Raw genomic sequence first — 19409 nt, 5'->3', positions numbered from 1 at the left:
TGTTTTTTCGTTTATTCATACTTCCATTCGGGCAGATTGAGGAGATAATCTAAACCACAAAAAGGTTATCACATTGAAGGGCAATCAATATACACATTCTTCGTACTCCATCTCTGAAAATGAGATTAGAAATGATTAATTCTCCCAATATCCTAACAAAACAGGGTTTTTTTAATTTTAGGCCGTTCCTTAAAATTAGACAAAGTCTAAATATGAAAAGTTTTAAATCAATTATACACCACTAATAATGTGAGTTCCATAATCCACTAATATTATTTCTACTATCTTTTTCTTTTTTCTCTTTTTTTTTAATCTCTTATACTTTATTAATCACACATAAAAGCACCATTTATTAGTCTTACTTTGTTTTAATCTCTTATATTAATCACACAAAAAAAGCACCATTTATTAGTTTGTCTATTTTTTGAAGAAGAATGAGTATGTTAATTTAGGTAGTACATATTGCATTGCTGTTTCCATCTCCAGCCTACCCACTCCATCTTATCCCAAATGTTTAGCATGCGTTAAAAATTTTCCTTATCACTCGGTTCTGTTTTAAAACTAGTAAGATTATCAAGAATTTTACACACACTGAAGAAGACTTGCTTGCGGGTATATTGAACCCATAATTTGAAAAATTAATCTCTCCTAACCGTGACCCAAACACACATGAAAGTGTGAAATAAGAGATCAATCAACGAGACAGAAGAGTAGAGTTCACAAATCAGCCATCATTTTCAGCATGTATTTCACAGTTTTCTGTAATCTAATTAAGAGTAGAGTTCACAAATCAGTCTGTTTAGTGTAAGTGGTAACCTTCAGTCCAAACATCCAATTCTAACAACAGGAAGAAAATTGAAGAGCTAAATGTATTTGCCGCACGTTTCAATTTGAATACGGATATATGCCATTTCCTGCTGGAAACAAAGAGCTTCATCCGTGGTTTAAGGCAACCTGTGGTTCCACAGAAATAAGATGAACGATCTTTGTCAAACGTGTTCTGTATCGTCAAACAAAAAACCTCCCAAGAATTTCCTGAAACCAAATTAGAGCACTGCTGCATTAGCAGTACAATCTAAAACTCTCAATTACTTCTTCCCCTTCGATAAAATCAGAGAAATATCCGCCTTTTAACATCCAAAGCCTTTTAAAATGTTGCTCAGTTCACCAATTACCCGTGGAGGTTCAGCATGTGATCCAGAAAGATAAATGGGATGGTACTCCAAACCTTTCCACTTTGCTATCAACAGGAAGTGGGGCCGCCTGTATTCGCTGCTAACTATCTCAAGGATCACAGTTTTCGGGGAAGCAGATACTATATGAGTGAGACCAGCTCCATGAGCACCAACAATAACTGAAGCATCTTGGATGGCTCGAACCTGCTCTTTCATGGGCATGTGCGCAAAAAGTCCATTCACAACATTTAATCTACACTCTGAGTGATTAGATGCCCAGCTATTTATGGAATCAAACACTTCTTGTTCATTGCTGAGCCTTGATTGTACCTTACCACCATGACGAGGATGGGCCAGATAATCTTCACGTCGCACAAAGAGGATATTGTGGCCAGAGTCTGACTTGGGGATATGATGTCTATCCACTGGAAAACCAAAAGCAGCTCTTATCATCTCACCAAACTCTGACAACCGAGCAGTCTTGTGATCGTCAGGATTTTGCCACAGATCATGTGCAGAAGCTCCATGACAGTCTACTGTTTGACCAAGTCCCTTAAAAAGAGCAGTTTCGTACCCTAGTGGGGCAAGAACGGCATGACGAAAACAAACTGGACCAGTAAAATTCTTGGCATAGGTAAGGCTTGAAAATAATGCCGTCCATGTTTCTTCCAAGGGAGCCTGATTTTGTCACAAAATTGATGGTTACTAAGAGTCATGAAAAAGAACCAAAATATAGGTAAAAGAAGTAACATAGGGGACATATTAATTGGTCGCTCAACGAGCATAGACTAATACAGAGTCTAAACCTCCCAAATCACGAATTTTTTGTCATTTGATCCAAGATAATGGAACTCTTGGATAAACATATAATGCACCACAACCTACTTTAACCAGAATGACACCATGGGAATGCTTTCCTGAGATATTGACCCTCTATGAATTTCTTGTCTATTTTACTCCATTAGCAAATCTAATGAGCAGAATCATAGAATCACTCTACACAAACATTCAACCTAACTTGCTTCCCCCACATTACATATTCAAAAGACCATCCATGCAAGAGGCATAGGTGAACCACCTGACCTTAATTATCTTTGAACTACTACAGGTCATAAGATTGGTTTTCACTAGTTCTAAAGCACATCTTTTGTAAAGCAACAGTAGACATGATTGTTTTTCCTTACATTAGTAAGATCATCAAGTATCATAAATGTATGCGAGATTAACCAGATCTTAGGGGCTCAACAAGGTAAATTTCCAATGATACTAATTGCAGAAAAGGTGACCAGAATATGACTCTAGGTGTAGTCGGTTGCTAATGTTCCAAAAATGGTAGCAGTAAATTTTGTTACTAGTCCTGATTCTAATGATTTTCTAATGATCCAAAAATGAGAATAATACCAAAGATAGTATTACATCTTAGCTCACAACTAACTTAACTCCTATGTTGCTAAAACAATCACAAATGGAATTCAAATGGAAGAAGCATGCCCATACTAAAAAATGACAACTAGGAAGTACTACAAGGAAATTACATGAATTGAAAGAATCATCAAAGCAGGTTTTTACCCTGTCGAAGACCTAATACAATTCAATAGATATTATTAACGCACTACAAATAAATTTCTTTAATAGGTTATGCAACAAAATATTGCACAGTGGGTTGAAAAGAAGTTAAAAAAGTCAAGGCAACATACCTCACAGTGACCATCTACAAACACCAAATGAGGTCGAATAGGCAAGCCAGTGACTCTGGAAGCCACATATGCACTGTACCAATCAGTAACTGTGTGAAACATGTTTGCATATTCAAAGCGAGTAACTAAAACTGCTGGCTCCTCAATCCACTGCAAAAAATAAAAAGAAATCATCTTATTAATGTTAAAGATTTTCATAAATACACCTCGGACAAAAGAAAATATATAGAAAACACACCATGCAATTACAACAGGAAGTAGTATATATATATCACACTCACAATTCTCTTCACATATTCATCCCAATTGGTACTGTCTTACCTAAAATTTCTATTCGGGAAGCATGGAATCTCATACGAACTATGTTGTTAAGTTCTCTATGTTTAGGTTTCTTTGTATATCTAGTTCTTTACATATTAACCTGGTTTTCTACTCTCTATGAATATGGGAGTTCTCTACTTATTGATATACGTACAGCATATTTTCTCGAACACATGTCTATTTCATGCTTTACTACAAACTAGATCACCAAAACACAATTGGGTTCAAAACTCAGATATTCCGAATATAATATCGAAGGCATGATACTGCTAAAAACGACAACTACAATTTTGATAGAACTCCTACCCTCGAAGCATTCAGACACATTTATAGCTTTCAAGGAGAATCTTTCCATAACCCACTAAAAACCTCCTCCACACGAAACACCAGATTCTGCCTCAATCACCTAACACTTGAAGGATTCATTTAATAGAACATGCTGAGCTAAGTTATAGTAACAAATTCTTCCCCAACAATCAACCTTCAAACATAATTAAAGAACTCAACAAAATAGCAAAACAAACACCGCCCAATCACATCTAAATACATAGATTAAGAATTCAAAAATTCAATAGTTTCCCCAATTCCAATACCAACCTTAGAGCAGACAAATTCATCGGCATCAACTAACCGGATCGAACGGATCAAGCCTTGCATAGTATGCTTCTCAATCGCACCTTCTTCAACAAATTTATTCAAAAACCCCTCATCGACCATCCGTTTCCCCTTTTTCGATCTGTCAGACACCTCAATCTGAAAAGCCCCATCCTCAAAATTAGGCAGCTCCTCAGTCTCCCCTCTCCCAATCACACTCTCCAACTTCTCTCCCCCATGAGACATGTCGATTTTGTCGGGGATCATCCGAATTCTCCCCCCCTCGCATACCGAGCTCCTCAATGTCTCGCTGTAATGGCATCGGAACCAGCCTCCGGCGCCGCCGCGGCCGGGGATGATTTTGCGGTGGGGTTCAGGGGCGGGTAGGAGAGGGTCGACGCGGTGAGTGAATCCGTTGCCGAAAAAGGCTTCGCAGGAGCGGAATTTGGTGTGGGGATTGGGGGACCAGGGGAGGTAGGAGGGCAAAATTGGCCAGGGCTTGACGGAGAGGGGGTGCTGGGGGTGGGAATAGGCGGAGGCGGAGGGGGTGGAGGGTTGGCGGCGGTGGTCGGGGTGGGAGCAGAAGTAGAGGTAGAGAGAGATGGAGTTGAGTGCGAAAAGAGCGAGCACTATTTTCAGAGTTTTGCTCTTCATGTTTTCATGCGCGCTCTTCTCTTCTCTTCTCTTCTCTTCTCTTCTCTCTCTCCTCTTGACTCTTTCTCTTTCTGGTTTAAGTGAGCTTTTTTACTTGACTCAAGTTATTAGCTGAGGCGTAGGTAGCTTAGCAGCTCTACGTATGGACCGTTTTTCAACTTAGACTGCATTTTTATCAACACACCCAATAATTTCATTCGTTCTCCCAAAGTATTATCCACTTTTGTCATTTTGATCTATCCACAGAATATTGTTCACATTATTTTTTTCTATTTTTATAAATTCAATAAATTTTTGACTTAATTTTTTTTACATTTTCTTAAAATTCGTGTCGAATTAAATGTAAACAACATTTTGCGAACTAAGGGAGCATATTACATTTGTGATTTGACATCCAATAAAGAAGAGTCTTTCACTTTGAACGATACGTACATAATAACCTCCATCCTACGGAAGAAGATAACCCCTTCCTTAGGCGATACAAGATTTAATGCAGCTTTATTTTGTGTGTTAAAGTAGAGATAATAAAGTAAGAGAGAAGAATAAAGTAGAAATAAATGTACTGTTATTATTAGTAATGGATTATCTTTAATTGAGAGTTTGAGACAAACCAAAAAGAAAAATGGATCATCTTCAGTGGGACGGAAGGAGTATATATGTACGTGATCTTTGTTTTCGATTGTAGTCTATGTGATATAAGTTTGTGTAATATCACATGCATTTGCAGAAAGGTATTTTGAATCGCATGCATTTTTATGCAAAAACATTTAATTTACTATAAAGTGTGTCTATCACATGCATTTGCAGAAAGTATTTGGAATCACGTGCATTTTCTGTGAAAATATTTTTATTTACTGCAAAGCATGTCTATAACATCCATCTGCAAAAAAGTATTTGTGTATGAAAAAATGATAAATTTATAAACTGACGATAAGAATGATAATTTTCCCAATAGTTCTTAAGTTGATATATACCTCTGTTCTAGTCCGCTCCTTAATTTATTCGATAAACTTTTCCCACACAAAGATCAAATAATGAGTTTTAGAAACAGATTATATCTACAGCAGAGTACAAGAAATTGCATTGAGACGTAGCAAGCAATCAATGATTCCTCAGAGAATTAACCGGTATGACTCTAAGCCGTAGATATCACGTTTTGGATTTATTCTACCATGTGATATTGTGATTTAAATGTGTTTCTAGCATGCAACTGGTTTTATGCTTAAATTAGTACTTCCCATGTTCCATTAAAAATGTAACGTTTTCCTTTTTTGGTTGTCCGATTAAAAATGAAATGTTTTCCTTTTTTGGTTGTCCCATTAAAAATGAAACGTTTTCTAAAATGGAAACAACTCTATCTCTAAATTTTTTATCTCTCTTCATTAACTAACAAAACAACACTACATAAAATCTCGTGTCGATTCCAAATGTTTCATTTTAAATGGGAAGGAAGGAGTATAATTATATGATCATCTAAATAGATCTTTATATTGTGAATTTGTTTAATTTGCAATCTACCGTCGAAAAATCCTAACAAGCGTCGTTATTGCTTTCTGGAAAGGAATTTTTGAAAGAGATGTCAGACTAGATCATGCATCTTGCTCTGGTAATATGGTACGATATTGGGGTCTCCGATAGGTATAGAACGGAGACCGGAATAGCGCCTATGCAGAGGGAATTACTCGAAGAAGATGAAGGGGAAGAAGCTTACATTAATTCGAAAAACATGCCTTACAAATGAGCATCAATCAGCTTATATAGCTGTTGTGCTGTACAGAAATAACAAATTCTTAACTAACTACTCCTCTATAATCTGCTATGACGCGCCTATGGCGAATACATCAGTGATTCTTTACTCCACGTGTTGCTTGCATCCAAGCAACACGCTTATTTAAATCCATCTTCACGCTTATTCCACACATGCTCCTTATCACGTACCAAATCTCCCCCCATAGAATAAACCTTGACCTCAAGGTTTGAAGTGCGGGAAGCGCTCCTGAAGGTCATGTAAGAACTCCCACGTCGCATCATCCGGGAAAGAGTTCGCCCAATGCACTAAAACTTGGGTGGCCGGTCTGTTTCCTCTCTTAACCAACCGTCTCTCCAGAATCCGCACTGGCTCCAAGAAGGTGGCGTTGCCTACAGTCGGCAAGGTGCCATGAAGCTGCGCAAGAGGCCCCATTTTCTTTTTCAACTGGGAAACATGGAAGACAAGGTGTATTTCACAGCTCGAAGGTAGCTGTAACTTGTAGGCCACCTCCCCAATCATATCAATTACCTTAAACGGACCAAAAAATCGAGGGCTAAGCTTTTGAAATTGCCTATCCCTAAGAGTATTCTGGCGATAGGGCTGGAGCTTAAGGTATACCCAATCACCAATAGCGAACTTCCTATCAGACCGGTGTTTATCGTGCTGCTGTTTCATTCTCTTCTGAGCACGAGATAAGTGGTGCTTAAGAACCTCCATCATAGCATCACGAGCCATGAGATGCTCATTCACCTCATGCACTGCCGAATCTCCTTGGAAGTAAGGAATGTGGAGCGGGGGTGGGTAGCCATACAAAGCCTCAGAAGGTGTCGACTCAATGGCCCAATGGTAGGATGTATTGTACTAAAACTTTGCGAGACTGATCCATTTGCTCCATTCAGTCGGCTGATCCCCGCACATGCAACGCAAATAAGTCTCCAAACAACGATTGACCACTTCCGTTTGGCCATCCGATTGAGGGTGATACGCGGTAGACAAGTGCAATTCGACCCCTTGAAGCTTAAAAAAATCGGACCAAAACTTGCTAAGGAACACCTTATCACGATCACTGACGAGGATTGTGGGTAACCCATGCAACTTGAAGACGGTATCCAAGAAAGCCTGCGCTACAGACATAGCTGTGTATGGATGACTCAAGCACATGAAGTGAGCGTACTTAGTTAACCGATCTACCACCACCAATATGGTAGATTTGCCGTGAGAGAGAGGCAACCCCTCAATGAAGTCCAAACTCACCTGTGACCAAGCTTCCTCCGGGATAGGAAGGGGCTGCAATAGCCCGGGATATGCGCTGTTGTCGTACTTAAATCGCTGACAAACATCGCAAGCCCTGATGTAGTTGCGTATTTGTTTTTCCATGTTCGGCCAATAGAAGAGGGAGGAAAGGCGCTTGTAAGTAGCCAGAATTCCCGAGTGGCCCCCAGAACTCGTGTTATGAAAGAGATGAATAATTTTCAGCCGCAAATCACTGTCATTCCCCACCACCAAACGACCTTTACGGCGAAGTTGATCACCCAACCAAGAGTACTTAGAATTCAGAGAAGGATTCTGTTCCAACTCGTGGACCAGAGCCTTCAGCGAATCATCAGTGGTCCAAGAAGCCTCAATAAGTGGATAAAGGTCAGTCGAGACCGATGTGATAGCCATACAAAGAATATCAGAAGAATGGACTCTCGACAATGCATCTGCAGCCACATTATCAGTACCCTTCTTATAAGAAATGACAAAATCAAATGCCATCAGTTTAGAGAGCCAACTGAGCTGTCCCGGGGTTGTGAGCTTTTGCTTTAACAAGTAGGCCAAAGTTTTATGGTCAGTCCGTACCTCAAAGGGCTGGTGACCCACATAGTGACTCCAATAAGTGACTGCATACACTATGGCGAGCAATTCCTTATCATAAACCGATAGTTGTTTCATCCTTGGTGAGAGTGACTTGTTGATGAAAGCAAGAGGGTGCCCTTCTTGCATTAGCAAAGCTCCTATACCATAGCTCGAAGCATCGGTTTCAATAACAAACGGCAAAGAGAAATCAGGCAAAGCCAAAACAGGAGGTGTAATCATAGCTGCCTTCAGTTCAACAAAGGCCTTATCAACCAAATCACTCCAAATGAAACCATCTTTTTTAAGCAAATCAGTCAGAGGGCGAGCAATGATGCCATATTTCTTAACAAACTTCCGGTAGTATCCCGTTAAACCCAAGAACCCACGGAGTTGGGACACATCCTTTGGTACAGGCCAGTCTTGCATGGCGCGGATCTTCTTAGGGTCAGTGGCAACACCCTCTTTAGAGATAACATGCCCCAAATATTAAATACTTGACTTGGCAAAGTCACACTTGCTCTTCTTCGCCATAAGGGAGTGCTCCCTCAACTTAGCAAAAACTTGTTGTAGGTGTAGAAGGTGGGAGTCCATGTCGCGACTATAGACCAAAATGTCATCAAAGAAAACGAGAACGAACTTCCGAAGGAATGGCCGAAATACATCGTTCACGAAGCCTTGAAATGTGGCGGGAGCATTCGTGAGGCCAAAGGGCATCACAAGAAATTCGTAGTGCCCATCGTGTGTTTTGAAAGCAGTTTTCGGGACATCCTCTGTTTTCATCCGAATTTGATGATATCCCGCTCTAAGGTCAATCTTAGAATAGACCGTAGCCCCATGTAGCTCCTCCAAAAGTTCATCAATCAACGGAATGGGGTACTTGTCTTTAACAGTGATTTTGTTGAGTCTCCGGTAATCAACACACATCCTCCACGAGCCGTCTTTCTTCTTCACTAACACCACCGGAGAAGAAAAAGGGCTACTACTAGCCTGGATCAGACCCTGCTTCAACAAATCAGCCACTAAGTTCTCAATGATATTTTTCTGCAAGGCAGTATGTCTGTAGGGCCGAGAGCACACAGGGGAAGCTCCACTTATCAACACTATTTGATGATTATGGGAACGCATTGGTGGAAGTGAGGTAGGTTCACGAAAGACCTCCTCCTGAGTATCGAGGAATGAACTGATTTTTGAGGAGTGAACAGAGGTATCACCTCCCACAGGACCTTCTGTAGCCACAATAGGGAGATCAGGTTCGCATACCTTGATACAACACAATTCAATTCCCTCACTGTGGCTGATTAACTTGTTCATTTCCCTCTCAGATATAGGTTTAACCATGTTGCCCTGCTGGCTACCTCTAAGGACATGTCTCTTTCCTTGAAGCTTAAACTCCATAGTTAAATGCTTAAAATCCCACAATATGACTCCCAATGTTTCCAACCACTGCACCCCTAACACCATATCACAGTTGCCAAGTGGTAATAGAAGAACGTCAGTGGTAAAGAAGGTACTTTGCAGTAGCCAACACAACCCTTTGCACATCGCATCACACTCCAGCCGGTTCCCATCAGCCACATCAACAAGAACAGGTTTGATGGCGGTAAACTTCAAACCCAAACACTTAGCTAATTGCAAATCCAGAAAATTGTGTGTGCTGCCGGAGTCTATAAGGATGTTAATAGGCCTTTTTCCCATCCTCGTCACCCTCATGGTCCTTAAAGATTTAGGAGAGCCAGAAATAGCATGAATGGAGATTAGGGGACTGTCCTCCTCACATGGCTCCTCGCATGGCTCCTCAGCCACATGAATGTCCTCATCCGCATCCTCCCGAACAGGTTCATCAATTTCCAGTAGGTATAGGTATTTCTTAGCACAAACATGACCACGTTCAAATTTCTCCTTACACCCATAGCACACCCCTTTAGCACGACAGTCAGCCATCTCCTCTGGACTGAGGTAGCGCCTACTCTTAAATGACGACACAGGGGTCGGCAGCAAAGAAGAGGACATAGGACTCGAACCTCTCATCTCATTACCCCCAGATCGCATCTCACCCTGCTTTTTAGGAAGGGGAAAGTACCCATCCCTTGCCGGAGTAGACAAATCCTGCAGGCGCGCAAGCGCATATGCGTGCACCAAGGTTTGTGGCATAAAAAGCCTCACAGCACGTTGGACGGGGGGTCTCAATCCATTAATAAAATGGCTAATAGCATAGGCCTCAGTAAGTGTTACACGACCAAGAAGCAACTCAAATTTATCATGATAGTCGGTGAACGAACCTGTTTGCTTGAGAGCTAAGAGCTCAGTCATCGGATCTCCCAAGAGGTGATCACCGAAGCGCGCCTCCAGAGCTTGCAGGAAAACAGCCCACGGTGTAGCCATAGCTCGCTCCTGATATTGCACCCAGTTTTTGTACCACTGCAACGCGCGACCTTCAAAATTGACAATAGCTAGCCTGACCTTCGCCTCCTCGGGCGTCAAATCCACGGCGAAAAAGTGATCGCACCTTAGGGTCCACCCAGCCAAATCCTCCCCAGTGAAAATCGGAAATCCCACCTTAGATTGGCGAGTAGCAAAATATTGAGGTCGATTGAAACTCCTCGCAGAGCTCCTTGAAGTTGAGATCGCGAGAGCTATCCGCTTGATCGCGCAATTTCTCCAGATCCTCACGGTAGCTATCAGAGGCCGCGAGTTTCGACAGCACCTCAGCGATGGCGGTCGAAAGAGACTCCTCCAAGCGGCGAATGTCGCCCGATCTAGTCTCAACCATGGTCGGCACAGAATCGGCCAGGCTGATACCAGTTGGTACGATATTGGGGTCTCCGATAGGTAGAACGGAGACCGGAATAGCGCCTATGCAGAGGGAATTACTCGAAGAAGATGAAGGGGAAGAAGCTTGCATTAATTCGAAAAACATGCCTTACAAATGAGCATCAATCAGCTTATATAGCTGTTGTGCTGTACAGAAATAACAAATTCTTAACTAACTACTCCTCTATAATCTGCTATGACGCGCCTATGGCGAATACATCAGTGATTCTTTACTCCACGTGTTGCTTGTATCCAAGCAACACGCTTATTTAAATCCATCTTCATGCTTATTCCACACATGCTCCTTATCACGTACCACAATAACTTTCAAACAGAGAAGACAGAGTGAAATGAGCCAGAAGAAAGGCGCGAGACCGGCGGCGGCGACGGGCTTGTGAACGACAAATACGAACAAAACCACTGCTTAATTATATGAACTTGAATGGCATACTCAACGATTACATGGAAGATATGTGCGAACATCGTCAATTATCACCTTGGACAAAAGTTAATTTGATATTTACAAAAAAAATTTTATTTTCTCATTAATATATTACTTATACTATTGGGTTATTTTTTACTCCCTTCCATCTGCTATTAGGAGTCTCATTTCTTGGCGGCACGAGTTCTAAGAAAGGTTAAAGGTGGATGGAAAAAAGTTAATGAAATAAGGGACTCACATGCATATATTAGTTTTAAATGAAATGTAAGTGGAATAAGTTAGTGGAAGCTGAGATCATATTACTATTTATGGTAAAAGTGAACCGGGACTCCTATTTGCGGACAAACTAAAACGGAAAAACGGAATTCCTCGTGATATTTTAAAAAAAGTACTCCCTTCATTTCCTCATAGTTGAGGCAGAACTTTTTGGCATGGAATTTAAAAATGGATATTGACTGTGTTAAATAAATAGATAAAAAAAGTAAGAGTAAGAAAAAAAAAAGTAGAAAGTGAATAAAGTAGATAGTGTAAAATAAGAGTGAAAAAAAGTGTTATTATATATGGAAATGATTCAATTTAGACAATAATCAAAAGATCCTTGTGAAATGAGTACAAATTCCATGATCCCTCCACATCATGTTGGCATAATGATGTGGTGTGCCTCACCATTAATTTCTTGACAAATGGAAATAAATGGGGTACACATGCCACATAAATTGGACAAATATATTTGACGGAATATTAGGAGTAAACGTTCATTTGCTTAGTTTATGGAAACTCCCCTGATAATATTAAATATGGAAATTTCCATATGTAATTGGCGTGTATGATTGATCTCATATTATAATATAATAAATTAAACATATCAAAAATATTCATCTTGCATAAATTACTTTCATGTGTTAAGGAAAAAAAAAAGTCATACTACGACTCTTTGGTGATAGTACTATTTTAAATTTTATGGATAAAATCTTTTTTTCTTGTTTTATACTCCCTCCGTCCCAAGGAAGATGACCCCTTCTTGGGCGGCACGGGATTTTATGCAACTTTATTTTGTGTGTTAAATGGAGAGAGTGAAGTAAGAGAGAGGGGATAGAGTAGAGATAAAGGGGTTTCCATTTTTGGTAATGGGTCATCTTGGTTGGGACAAACTAAAAAGAAAAGTGGGTCATCTTCAATGGGACGGAGGGAGTATATTATATACTAGTATATACGAAAAAAATTTATAATAAAATTATGATTATAACTTAAATTTTGTTAGTATAATAAATTGCTCCTAAAATTTTTATTATCTTTTGTTAGAATAATAAATTACTCCTAAAACTATGATATTGTTTAAAAATCTCGAATTTTTATATGCTCATAAAAAGATAATAAAAGTTTTAGGAGTAACTTATTATGCTAACAAAATATAAGTTATAGTCATAATTTTTATTTTAAAAAATTTTCATATATAGCATATAATTAAACAAGAAAAGAAGGTTTTACTTATATCCATAAAATTTCAAATAGTACTATCACCAAAGAGTTATAGTATGAATAATTTTGAAATCAATGTATATATATATGTATACATTGTCTGATTGTCGTAGTATATTAACGCCTATAACATATGGAAGTTTCCATATTTTAATACTGCACGTATTATTAGGGGAGTTTCTATGAAATGAGCAAATGGACGTTTACTCCTCATAATATTCCGTCGGTTTGAAAAACATATATGTCCAATTTATGTGGCACGTGGACCCTATTTATTTTCATTTGTCAAGAAATTAACGGTGAGGCATACTACATCCAGCGACGTATGCAGCTTAGAACAAGGGGTACTAACTGTACCCCCAAAATAAGTTGAGTGCGTTAGTACCCCAAAATAAGTTGAGTGCTCTGGTGGTTCCCTAAGCACTTCTGCATTTGATTCCCCCGGCTTCGACTCCCAATCATGGCATTTGGCGTAGTTTTAGTAGTTTTATGTTTTGTTTAAGTACTTTAGTTTTATGTTTTGTTTAAGTACTTTGTTTTATGTTTGCAGGTTTTAGGTTTATACTCCTATCTCATTTACATTTTTAATAGTACGACTTTGTTTTTTTTCTTTCTATTTTTAATTTTAGATACCGGTAGTTGCATTTTATTTTATTTATAATTAAATATTTTTTATTTATTAATTCAGAAATTCAATTAGTTATATTTTTTATTCTTTTGTTCTATGATTTTTTATGTGATGCGAACTCTAAGTTTAATTATGTTGTAAAATGAATATAAATTGAATATTATGGTAAGATGTTATTTTAAATATTATTTTTTTTTAACATGTTATACTCTATCTTTTCCATAATAGATGTCATATTATTCTTTTTAATTTGTCCCATAAAATTGTCACATTTCTTAAGTTATCTTGCATACTAATATAATTATACTATTTTTTCTCTCCACTTAACACATAAAATAACATCTCCTAAAATTTTGTATCATTATTCAAGTGTGTCATCTATTATGGGATGTCCGGAGGGAGTATTTTACATAAAATTCGCACCCCCAGTCCAAAAAGTCTGGATACGCCACTGACTACATCATTATGCCAACATGGTGTGGAGGAATCATGGATTTTTTACTCGGGTGTTATGTCCTTTGTAAAAGCACTTTGTTACCTTCAAAATGCAAAGGTTGTTTAAGGTGGATTGATTTTCTTTTATACTTCTTAGGTGTGACCTTGAATCATATAATTGCTCATTTTCACTGGATTTTGGGAGGCTGAGACCATGTCCTGAGAAAACTAGAAAAACGTCGTGGTGGCCGGCTATCTCCTCTCGCCCAGGACAGTGTGGATGATGTGATGGGTAATCAAATGGTTTGGTATCTGATCTGATATGGCAATGGATGTGTCTGTTTTTTCAGTTATATTTTGGAGGGAAAGGAGTTGGAGTTTTACAAACAAGGGAAAAGGAGCAAGCGGTGCATAAATGATACTATAATTACAACCAAAAGTTTGCAGCCATATGTTCCCAACTGAACATCAGTGACATGATTTCTGAATGAAATTTCAACTTAGTAGGATTGAAAAAGCTTATTGGTTTACCTTGTTTATATTAACATGGCTGAAATTGTGTTGTTTTTCCTAGCCTTATTTTAGAATATCAAGGATCAGACAGCCAACATAAACATACTATATATATCACCATACATATTTATAAATAGTTTGGTCCTAGAAAATGCTAACATGGGCTAATAAAAAGCAGTAATATCAATACACAAATGATATATTGTGCGAAAAATAGCATATCCAAAAAGAATGAAAATACCTACAACAATGCAATCTCTCTCAAGCTCAATATATGGTAGTCAAGGAGACTTGCGATTATAAACATCACAAAATGGTGGACAACATAGTTAGCTATCGACATCAGCACAATACAAGAGCTGCAAGAAGAAGAGACATGCCACTGAGGATGGTGTTTCCCACCAGCGTAGGCTGCCCGTTGGGTGGAACAGGGCTCGATGCTGTTGAGCTACCACCAGTGTTGTTGGTTGGAGCCTTAATTGGCGGCAGGGGAGGCTCAATCACACTCTCATCTGTAATAATGGGGTTAGGAGCCTCTGCCGGAGGCATAGCTTGACTCGACATAAGTCCAATAAGGCCGCCAGTGGGGACTGGTAACATGTATGGCGGCAAAGTTTCATACCCTAAACATCGGTTTTCTGCAGGCCAAGTTCGATGTGTTAGTAACAACAAAAACCTCTTATATAGTTGTGAGCATCTATAAGCAGTGAGACTCACTTTTGTATCTTGCAACAGTTGCAGGGTAGTCGGTTATGACACCGTTAACTGAATAATAACCGACGTGAGAGTTAACCTCCAGATATGGATCAGAGAAGAAATCCCAAGGCTGAGACACAAACTCATTTTGGAAAAGTTGCACATAAACTGAAAGACCAAAGCCTTGGAGTTTTGGAACTATTGTCGTATCATGAGAGAGGAAGAACTTGTCGGTAGGATAGACAGATTCTTTGGTGAGGACGACAGAGCTTGCGAATTTCTTTATCTCTGAAATGGTGGAGTTCAAGATATCACCAACGTCGTCCTTAATCTCGTAAACAAGCTCGTAGTTACTGCTACGCTTAAACTTTGACAGCACGGCGCTGTCACTGGATCTTATCATAATCTTCTTATTCAACCCAGCCTTGCTTAGAGTATCCAAAACCACATCAGTCACACCTAAACCTTGGTACACAGCCAGATACGCAGCATTCTGCAAGAACGAGAATATGCTTAACGAAAACCAACAACCACGAAATGAAGAATACGATGATGTAATGTAACTCACCTCAATGCTGATTATGACACCACTGACGGTAGATGTATTTGCATACGCCAAAAATTCCGATAGTTGCATGAAGTTGCCATCATTTTTGGACTTTGGATTCCGGAAAATTGAATAATTTGAAAAAGGGTTGTAAATAGCAGCTGCATTGATACAAATATTAGCCTACATTCAAGTTCAACTATATAATGGAGTGTCATTTTAGTATTAGACTTACGGTGTAAGTTGCTGATTTCGGTCCATGTGAGATTATAGGTGAAAATTCCGTTAACTATGCCAAGTTGTTGATTATCTGCTGCCCTGTTGATGGATTGAGAAGCAGTTGTTCTATCCCTGAGGTTGATGGATCCCAAACAAAAAGGTATCCCCTCACTCGTTATTTGAACAGGGCAATCGAGTATATCTGCACCATCTGATACAGCCTTTTCATACGCCTTATCAGTACAACCGGGATAGTCTCCACTTGCTCCCTCGTTCGTGATGGCCAAAACCTTTACTGCATCTCAAATTTGGCAACATCAAAGAGGTGTAAGTAATTCAAGTGAAACTAATGACAAGAATTGTCCTAACCTTTGGCAGAATCATTTTTGCTCATATGGGAATAGCAATCTGCAACATAACATGTGAGAGTTTTTATTCCAATAGTGGAAGTAGAAATGTGAAGTGAAAGATGACAAAATGTATAATGTTACGCACCGATAGATGCTGATGCAGTCATTGGGAAGTCCGAGATGACACCATCAACCGAAAATTTGGAATTGTCGATGAAGGCGAGATACTCAACTACAGGATCATAGCTGTAGTTATACGGTAAAATGGCATCGTTTACGAAATTATACGCAAAAACTTGTAGACCTGCTGCATGAGCATCAGTAACAATAGTTTCGGCTTGCTGCAAATATAGGCTGTTGTCCACTGGAATTATGTACTTCTTTGGAACAATGATTCCAGCAGAAAATGTTTTAATGAATTTAAGATTGCTTAAAAGTGAGGCATAAGTTTGGTTTGTTGTTGGCTCCACTTGATCAGGCTCCAGAAACTGGAAGACGAGCTTAGTCGGGCTGGTTCTAAACCGTGATGCAATGCTCCTCAAGAAGCCTACCTCCGGTGACGAAATGTAGTTAATAATGAAGCGTTTGGATGCAGTAATGATGTAATTCCGGATACTGTGGTTATGTTGGGTGAAGAATGCATCATGCTGCACAAGAAAGAAAAGGGTGATTGATTAGTGATGAGGAAATGGCAAGTGTAGATGTTGAAGATGAATGTATTCATACCGGAACACTTAACCACAATCCAGGTGGTTTTATTTGTGACATTATATCATCAACACTAACAATCGGATTCACAGAGCCATCGAAATTGGGAGCCCGGGAATAGATCCTCTGTTTTACTGAAGAAAAGACAGAGTGAGATTGAGAGATGATTTGTAAATGTTAAGGTTGCGTTCGTTATACAGAATTGATATTAGAATTCCAAGGAATTGAACTAAAAATAGAATTCAAGTCTATATCCAATGTTCTGTAAAATGAAGTAATTTATATAAATTGAATATGAAGAACTAGTGCAAACACATACGCTACACAGATTCACTAAATACACACTGCACATACACACACAATACACATTGCGCACACTAACACACACTGCACACAAATACATAGCACACACAATACACATTGCACACAACACATACACTACACCACACACTACATGCAAACACTTACAGAGCGTGCGCCTACACGTGTCCGTGCAATGTGCATGCGCTATGTGCGCTTGTGTACTGTGTGTGTTTGTGCGTGTATTTTGTATATGTATATGTGTGCAATGAATGTGTGAGTGTTTGTTGTCTATGTGTCCGCCGTGTGTATATAGTGTGTGTGTTTCGCTGTGTAGTGTGTGTATTGTTTGAATGTGTGTGCTAGCAAGTGAACTGTGAAGGTACGTAAGATTATACTCCCTCCGTCCCTGGAAAGTATGAATTCTTTCATTTTTAGTCCATCCCTGAAAAGTAGTACTCCCTCTGTCCCATAAAAGTTGAGTCACTTCATTCTGTGCACTCGTTTTGAAAAAATCATATTAAATGGTTAAAGTGGATATATAGTAAAGTAGATTTGAAAATAATGTAGAGAAGACTCTTATCTACGTTATTCTCGATTTTACTTTACTATTTATCCATTCTAACTATTTATTACGATTCTTTCAAAACGAGTGCAAAAAATGAAGTGACTCAACTTTTATGGGACAGATGGAGTATGATTTTTCTAATTTTGAAAACTCATTTTTCTCTAATTGAATGAGACTCATTCTCCACTAACAATATTTTAAAAACTTTTCCTATCTATATCTCTCTTACTTTACCAATTATGCATTAAAACACGTGTCAAACCGAAGGGAGTAACTATTTGGAATTCCAAGCATCTATTTATATATCTAATTCAAATTGTGGAATTCAATTTTCAATCGAAATATTTTTATTATACCAACCACTGTATTTGTAATTGAAGGGTCCAATTCCATAGAGTACCGAACGGTAATAGTAATTGATAGCAACTTACTATTGACGGGTTGTAGATCCTTGAGGGTGAAATCAATGGAGAACCATCCTTGAGTCGAGACAGAGTTGACAAGATAGGCTTTCTTTCCCTTGGGATAGACAAGATCAATGTCGGAAGCATTATCGAGCCTGATGTCCGGAAAGCAAATTCCAGCTCCATCCTTGGTAAGCTGAACATCGCACCACACCAACGAATCCGGCGTCCCAAACTGCGCTGCCAAAGCATACGCGTTGAAACTAGAGTCCGGAAGTACCCCCGAATATCCACCTCTTGCTATCACCACAGGCTGCTTTCCTGCAAACAGATTACACAATTGTTAGTATCATATTAATTTAATATTGAGTTTATCTAATGTGGGATGTGTTTGCAACTCAATAATAACAAACTCCCTTAAATATCATCATTATTACCCAAAAAAAAAAATTACATTACAAAACAGATAGATTTAACTTCACTACTACAACTTTTATCTTTTAGTAAATACTCGTACTATCAATTTTGGCAGTGAATGAATGAATCAAGAATTCCCATAATTCTGAAAACAAGAAGTTAAATGTTACCGGAAAGTGTCTGCCAGAGACGGCGAGATCTCTGGGAAGAAACCAATGCGGCGGAGGAGCAGAGCAAGAGAAAGCACAAGGGGCTGAGCTTCCACATTGATCTGCTTCTGCTTCTGCTGGTTGAGTGACAAGTTATCTGGGGAAATGAATAATTTAGAGAAAGAGAAAGAGAGATGTTTTGTTATTTATCTGATAGCACGTTCTGGTAGCCTTATAAATGATGTAGATGAGTTCATTAATTTGTTACTACACTGATTTTATGCAGAGCTAATTCAGTAGTAACTTCTTTTTATTTTATTTTTCCTTTTTGTCTGATTGCGGCTTCGTTGACGGCTTCTTCGCCCAAGTCTTACACTTCTATGGCTTCAACTGTGGTCCCTTCATGCAAATTGGATCATTTTTCTTACTCATCTTTTCTCAGGAAACATGTAATCTTATGCAATTTTATTCTATGTGTTAAGGGGAAATAATAAAGTAAGAGAAATGGAATAAAGTTGAGATAAATGAATTTTTATTTTTAGTACTTCATTCGTTTCTCATTAATTGTCTACTTTTGTCATTCTCATTTGTTCCTCATAAATTGTCCACTTTCTCTTTTTACCATTAATAGTAATACTCAATCTGCACACATTTATTATAAAACTAATACTCCCTCCGTTCCATAGTAATGGAGGCAAAACTTTTCGGCACGG

General features: G+C 38.8%; 2 protein-coding genes across 3 annotated transcripts; both read right to left on the bottom strand.

Moving 5' to 3' along the window:
* Positions 1–716: 716 nt before the first annotated feature.
* LOC125214850 (beta-1,2-xylosyltransferase-like) lies at positions 717–4535 on the bottom strand. Its single transcript, XM_048116037.1, has 3 exons — positions 3791–4535; positions 2873–3022; positions 717–1853 (listed from the first exon to the last, which is right to left on the bottom strand). The coding sequence occupies exons 1-3, from the start codon at positions 4439–4441 to the stop codon at positions 1131–1133; spliced, it is 1524 nt and encodes a 507-aa protein (XP_047971994.1). The 5' UTR covers positions 4442–4535; the 3' UTR covers positions 717–1130.
* Positions 4536–14503: 9968 nt separating this feature from the next.
* Positions 14504–18940, bottom strand: LOC125214723 (glycerophosphodiester phosphodiesterase GDPDL3-like). 2 transcript variants are annotated; one of them, XM_048115857.1, is made up of 9 exons: positions 18718–18937; positions 18158–18451; positions 16877–16992; positions 16296–16797; positions 16170–16208; positions 15817–16095; positions 15603–15742; positions 15056–15527; positions 14504–14976 (listed from the first exon to the last, which is right to left on the bottom strand). In XM_048115857.1, exons 1-9 carry the CDS (start codon positions 18812–18814, stop codon positions 14681–14683), a joined length of 2235 nt encoding a protein of 744 aa, XP_047971814.1. In that variant the 5' UTR covers positions 18815–18937; the 3' UTR covers positions 14504–14680. The 2 variants fall into 2 exon arrangements, with proteins under 2 accessions (XP_047971814.1, XP_047971813.1); XM_048115856.1 differs by having other exon boundaries at positions 15056–15742; positions 18718–18940.
* Between the last annotated feature and the right edge of the window lie 469 nt (positions 18941–19409).

The sequence above is a fragment of the Salvia hispanica genome, chromosome 3, assembly GCF_023119035.1.
Source record: "Salvia hispanica cultivar TCC Black 2014 chromosome 3, UniMelb_Shisp_WGS_1.0, whole genome shotgun sequence".
NCBI classification, from domain to species: domain Eukaryota; kingdom Viridiplantae; phylum Streptophyta; class Magnoliopsida; order Lamiales; family Lamiaceae; genus Salvia; species Salvia hispanica.
Note: the sequence above shows the minus strand (reverse complement) of the source record. Positions and strands in the feature narration are given on the sequence as shown.

Coding starts and splice junctions, on each gene's coding strand:
- LOC125214850 (XM_048116037.1), bottom strand. CDS start 4,441: ATGAAGAGCAAAACTCTGAAAATAGTGCTCGCTCTTTTCGCACTCAAC. Junction 3,023..3,790: donor ATGAATTTGTCTGCTCTAAG/GTTGGTATTGGA, acceptor TATTTTTTGCAG/TGGATTGAGGAGCCAGCAGT. Junction 1,854..2,872: donor TTGTAGATGGTCACTGTGAG/GTATGTTGCCTT, acceptor TGACAAAATCAG/GCTCCCTTGGAAGAAACATG.
- LOC125214723 (XM_048115856.1), bottom strand. CDS start 18,814: ATGTGGAAGCTCAGCCCCTTGTGCTTTCTCTTGCTCTGCTCCTCCGCC. Junction 18,452..18,717: donor TCTCTGGCAGACACTTTCCG/GTAACATTTAAC, acceptor ATCTGTTTGCAG/GAAAGCAGCCTGTGGTGATA. Junction 14,977..15,055: donor AACTGTTGCAAGATACAAAA/GTGAGTCTCACT, acceptor CTTGGCCTGCAG/AAAACCGATGTTTAGGGTAT.